Source organism: Helianthus annuus, chromosome 8 (assembly GCF_002127325.2).
Source record: "Helianthus annuus cultivar XRQ/B chromosome 8, HanXRQr2.0-SUNRISE, whole genome shotgun sequence".
Lineage (NCBI taxonomy): Eukaryota > Viridiplantae > Streptophyta > Magnoliopsida > Asterales > Asteraceae > Helianthus > Helianthus annuus.
Window position 1 is genome coordinate 106,208,018 of NC_035440.2, and position 6,593 is coordinate 106,214,610.

General features: G+C 33.6%; 1 protein-coding gene across 1 annotated transcript; it reads right to left on the minus strand.

The window, feature by feature from the left end:
• Nucleotides 1–2,174: 2,174 nt before the first annotated feature.
• LOC110870459 (receptor-like protein kinase HERK 1) lies at nt 2,175–3,299 on the minus strand. Its single transcript, XM_022119639.1, has 2 exons — nt 2,346–3,299; nt 2,175–2,186 (listed from the first exon to the last, which is right to left on the minus strand). The coding sequence occupies exons 1-2, from the start codon at nt 3,297–3,299 to the stop codon at nt 2,175–2,177; spliced, it is 966 nt and encodes a 321-aa protein (XP_021975331.1).
• Nucleotides 3,300–6,593: the final 3,294 nt, after the last annotated feature.

The window sequence follows — 6,593 nt, forward strand, 5'->3', positions numbered from 1 at the left end:
TAAAATAGCTAAAGAAACCTAACCCCCCACCCTCAAGCTAAAATGCTAAAAACTAAACCCCTCAAAAAATCTAAAAAAATAAAAAAAAAATCTAAATTTTTTTTTTAATATTTTTATGTTAAAATCGCTACTTTTAGTAGCCAAAAATTTTTTTTTTTTTGCTACTAAAAGTAGCGATTTTTTTATAAAAAAATTTTTTGTGTGTTTTTTAGCTATTTTTAGGCATTTTTGGTTGTGTTCACATTGGTTCTCGCAATAAAGGGTAGTTCCTAACGGATCTTTGTCCTATATATACACACACACACACATATATATATATATATATATAGAGGAGTTGGGTAGAAAGTGGGTTTTTCCTATAAAGTCTAGGAAGCAATAAGAACGTGACACGTGGCATGGAGGGATTTTAATTAAAAGAGCATTTGTGTAATTTGACATTTTATTTTATTTTTTGAATTTTATCTCTCATTAACTAATAATGCATAAATTATGGAAACTATTTCTCCATGATTTTCTGAATGGTTCTTCGTGATCTTTGTTGAACCAGATCAATGCTAATATTATACCTTTGACTTTGTTGAACTAGATCAATGCTTCTTCGTGATCTTCAGTCGATTGTGTTATATGATCAACATGGGAAATTTGTTGGGGTCCGCAGGCCTAACTCTAAAATTCCAATTGAAATTAATGGTACAAAGATCGAAATTGTGGATGCAATTGGTAGTAGTGGACTTGATATGAAGGTAATAATGCTGTGTTTTTTGGAATTTTTTATCTCTCATTGACGCTGTGTTTTACCATTCATGCTGGTAATGATGGAGGATTTCTTGACATTGTGTTTTAACAGCAAGCATTCATGCTGGTAATGCTGGAGGATTTTCTTGACGTTGTGTTTTACCATTCATGCTGGTAATGCTGGAGAATTTCTTGAAATTGTATTTTAACATTCATGCTGGTAATACCGTTGTGTTTTAGCATTCATGCTGGTAATGCTGGAGGATTTTCTTGACGATGTGTTTAACCATTCATGCTGGTAATGCTGGAGGATTTCTTAACATTGTGTTTTAACAGCAAGCAGATTAATACAGTTGTGTTTTAGCACGCTGTGTTTTAACAGCAAGTAGATTAATACAGTTGTGTTTTAGCATTCATGCTGGTAATGCTAGAGGATTTCTTGACGCTGTGTTTTAACAGCAAGTAGATTAATACAGCTGTGTTTTACCATTCATGCTGGTACGATGTGTGACATTTGTCACGATGTGTTTTCTTGATGTTGTGTTTCTTCATGAAGGATAGAAGGAAGAGAGAGAGAGAAGAGAGAAAAAGAGAGAGAGAGAGAGAGAGAATCGCAAGAAATGTGGGTGATTTATAGAATGACAGTTATTTCCATATTTAAAACAAGTTAAATGACATATCTACCCCTGATTAATTAAATAATCCTATTTTTAAAACACACATATTACTAAAATGCCACCAAGATGATCTCAACCATTAAACATACTCATTGGATGACCCATATCGTTTCCTAGACTTTCTAGGAAAAACACACTTTACGCAGGATCCCCACTATATATATATATATATATATATATATATAGGATGAGAGTTGGCTACAAAGTCCATTTTTCCTACAAAGTGTACAAAGTCATAAAACACTATAATTTCAACCATAAAACATACTCAAAACCCACAAATAACATAGTAAAGGTTACTAAAATACCATATTTGAATTTTTATGAATTTTTTATATTAAGTTTATAATGATAATTATATTATTGAATTAAATTATACAATTTGTGTTCATGTTTACTATGTTGTTTAATATTGTAAAGATTGACAAAAAAAAAGGTATGTGTCGTATAGCAATATCCATGGCCAACGAAGACTATCATAGTCTTTGATATCGGGATACTTAAAACTTTATAGTTGATCAAATATGCAGAAATTATTAGAAGATGTATTTGATGAAAGTTATTTCAATACTTTATTGGTTAAAGATGTACAAATAATTAAAAAACTTTTTAAATAATTGATTACTGAAACGAGAGTTGTTAGTCACTTTAAAAGTTGGTTGAGTATTTGATCACAATAAGCAAGAGAATGCAAGCCTATGAGATGAGTATTATGTACACTTATTTATTTATTGTGCTCTTTAAATAAACAATTTTCCTTATTCAAGACATAACCTAGTTAAGCATGTACTAATTTGTTAAATTTAGCAAATCTTATATTGTTTTTTTAGTTTTTTTTCTTCTAAGTGTTATTCTTTAAAATAAACAAATACGACCACACGAAATAAAGTTAAACATGCATGAAAATAATAATAAAAACAAAGAATGTCTTACAAAATTTTCAGTTAGTGGCTGAAACCTCAATGCTTTCTCCAATGCATTTTCAAGTTCATCAACAATATCTAGTATATGTGGGCGGTGTGCTCGGTCTTCCTTTAAGCAGTAGTACGCTGTATTTGAGTATTTTTTGAGCGATCCTAGGGAAATTTGAAACTGGGACATTTGATTCCTTATATCAGCTTGGATTATATCATGCATTGTTTCGCTTTCATAATGACGTTTGGCCAATTTAGTTAGGAACCTATTAGCCTCGTTCTTAATAAATGCTCTCCTCCCGCACAATATTTCGAATAAAACCACACCGAATGCGTAGATGTCCGACTTGTGGGTCACACCTTTGGTCTTCTCAATTTCTGGATCCATATACCCTATTGTGCCAATAGGTTCAGAAAATATGACCTTGTCCATTCGGTTAACAGCTTGTTTAATTGAAATCTCAAAACCGGATAATTTGGGTTCCCAGTTCTCATCTAATAAAATTGTGGAGGTGTTGATGTTTCGATGTATAACACCATAATTGCGTCCCTCGTCGTAATACAGGTAAGCCAACGCACGAGCCACACCAACACTTATCCTTAATCTTTGAGTCCATGTGAGGTTCGGGCTATTTAGATGCTCCTTGAGACTTCCGTTGGCCTCATATGTGGTTATGATGATCTTCTCATCTTTCTCATTACAAAACCCAATAATGGAGACTAGATTTGAGTGCTTGAGATCAGAAAGTGCTGAAATTTCCGTCCAGAACTCAATGTCTCCTTCCCCATGCTTACGAACTAACCTCCGTGCAGCAATATTGATCAACTTCCCCGACAACAGAAGTTGTCCTTTGTATGCTGGTCCAAATCCACCGTGTCCGATGATGTTATCATGATGAAAGTTGTTGGTGGCCTTTGCTACGTCTTCAAGTGGGATTTGTAAGTGAGCAAACTTCGTGATTGATGACGCCATTATCAAATAGATAGGAGTGCAAAAACAGTGGGTTACTAATGAATAAGGTAAGATCTGACTTGATGTATGAGCAACAACATACACACATATATATACACACACAATGGAGTAGCCTCCATCTATGACTTTCTTCTTTTTCTATTCCTTTTAGTTATATTACCTTAGTTGAGTAAATATAAATATGAATCCATACTTACAACTTTAACAACTGGCAAGGTACACCTGGACATTACATTATCTAGAATAATTATAAGTTAAAACTTTATTTTTCTTAACCTTATCAATTTATTATTTTATCATGTCTTTTGTTTTCCATAGTAGGCTGTCTGTATACCATGCGTTTTAGTCACATAATTAATTTCCATTTCCAATGAGTGGGGAGGTGGGGGAAACTAAACAGGCTCTGAAAGGCCGTTTGTTTGATTGTGTGGGAAGATGCAGTTTTTTTAATAAAAAAAAGAACTTATTATGTTACGTATAGATCAGTAGATGGGTTTATATTAATTTATGGATGTTGCTAAATGCACTCCCATTTTTTAAAATTTTACTGGTTGCACTCCCCATGAAGTTTGTAAATAAATACAATCAAGTTTTGTATTTTCTATTTTTTGAAAATTTGTATTAGGAAATATCCATATTTTTTCTAGGGGTTTATCTACTTGCATAATTTGAATATTTAGATATACATATGAATACATAACGCTTCTAATGAAGAAAAAAAAACCCTGTACTTATTAAAAGAAGGAGATTAAGAGAGGGGTGTTGCTAAACGTACCTCCTCTATGTCGTTTTTACTTTATGATATAATACTATTTTTTATATTTTCAATAACATTACTAATAGAGTAAACTGCCATTTTGGTCCATGTGGTTTAGGCACTTTTGTCATTTTAGTCCAAATCTCAAACTTTTTACATCTGGGTCCCTGTGGTTTGCATTTTGTTGCCATTTTAGTCCAAAATTTAAAAAACCCTATTTTTTTTACTGTTGCAACCTCCTATTTTGTCTTTTAGTTCAGGGGTATTTTAGTCTTTTTGCTTTTCATTTATCATTTTCTTAATTCAAAAATTAATATATATTAATATACACACATACATATACAATCTAATCTGCAGTTCATCTTCATCATCGACTTCAGCTCTCTCCCTCTTCTCTTAACTACCACCAAGTCTACAAGTGTTCCTTCATCATCAACATGTGTCCCTGAGTGCTAGGGGTCGTTTAGGGGGCGCCCAGGCTCATAATAATGGCTACAAAGTCGGTTAAAACACTCAACAGTGCTTCTGTCCGAATTATCTGCATCTAGGAGGCTGACGCGGCCCGCGTAAATGATACATCAACTCTTACGCAGCCCGCCTGAATCCTAATGTCAGAGCCCATATCTTTCCTGTCCGCGCGGCCCGCGTAAAGCCCCTTGTTACTTTTACGCGGCCCGCCTGAGACCTATTTTCAAGATTTTCAAATCTTTTTAATTATTGTAGCTGGCCTTTGGCGTTTCGAAGGGGTAACTTTGCACCTTGGGCCTCTTTTATTTACGTATAAGGGCCTCGTGACATTTACCCGCGCCGTTAAGTCCTCGGTTAGTTTATTACTACCTGAAAAGTCCTAACTTTCAATGTTGACGCTTTTAACCCCTCGCATACGAATTCGATCATAACTTTCTCGTTTTAAAACGGAACCTTGCGAAATTTATGTCGTATATTCTAGTGAGCGTAATTTACTGTTACAAAGTTTCGGGTTTGTTAAAGGGTCACTCAGAGGTATAACTTAAACATGTTGACACATTTAACCCCTGTAGTTTGTAATCTCTCACTTTCTTCCACATTTCATTCCGTACGATCCATGATTCATTCGTTTGAAGGTACGAGCATCATTTAGGGTTACTGTAAAGTATATTTATCCCTTGTTGACATTTTGAACCCTCGAATTCACATACTTTCCATGTTTGTCAACTTTAGTCCCTCTGTAGTATTTATTACCACGTGCAAACTTATGACACGTGTCAATACTTTATTGGACGCAAAATTTCGAGGTGTTACAGAGGATGCCCTAATTAAGTGATACGTGGCCCAAATAACTTTCATTTATTATATATAATAGATATTAATTGTTTAAACATAATTAAACCAAATAAGAACATTTTTGTGTGTTGCAATCCTCGAGGAAGAACTTTTGCTCCATTTTGTCCATTTATCATTTTCATTATGTGGTTCGGCGTTGCTATATGTATGATTATATATGATGTGAGATACCGTAAACAATTTAACAAAATAATAATAATAAAAGGTAAAGGGTGGAATTTAAAAATATATAAAAGTGATATTTTTGGAAAGGGAGGTATAAACATTAAAAATGGAGGTGCATTTAGCCATACCATAATTTATTTGAATAAACAAATTTTCCGCCAGATTATAATATGATCAAGTTGTTATTGTGATTAATTGTATTCCCTAAACCCAAAAGTGTTTGATTGAAAAACGTCAAAATATGATGGAATGAGAAAGGAGATCGATAAATTCATCCTTGTAACATACTACATTTTAGCTACAAAATTAAGTTGTAAACACATCTTTTGAAGAACTTCATGTAACTAACATATTCGATGTGACCGAAGAAATGTGTAACAAACAATTGGCTTCTATGATATGTATATATGAACCCCGCCGCAATTGCGGCAGGTACTACTACTACCTGTTTTAGTTACTTTTTTATTCCATTGAACATGGCTCTTAAAGTTTGCATGGGCAAACCATCCGCATACACATGTCACGCAAATTTCATCCATGTAAACCATAAAATACTCATGTAACCTTTTGGTCAATAATTTCTTGATTTCACTTGGATTTACTCTTAACGATCAAATCGATATCGGTCCGGGTGGAATGAAACCCGAGTTTCCATATCCACGCTAGCCCAATGTTTAAAAACTATGAGCATGGCTGCCAATTGGTCAACTATGGTGCACTGCCTTTGGTGTTAAAATAAGTCAATCATGGACTGACAACTAATTTAGTAAATGAGTATATAGTATTACAGGGCCATAATCAATGCATAAATAGTTGATTATTCGTTGACGCTTACATTTGCAGGCCAAATTAGTCTTCTTAAACAATGTTTATTTTATATTTTAGTGATGCTTATGTTTTGTTGTTTTTCTTCCTTTGGCCGGTCTATGTGGGGCCAAATTAGTCTTCTTAATTAAACACTGTTTATTTTATATTTCAGACTTCACTTGTTAATCAATAATTATTTTATATTTTAGTGATGCTTATGTTTTGTTGTTTTTCTTCCTTTG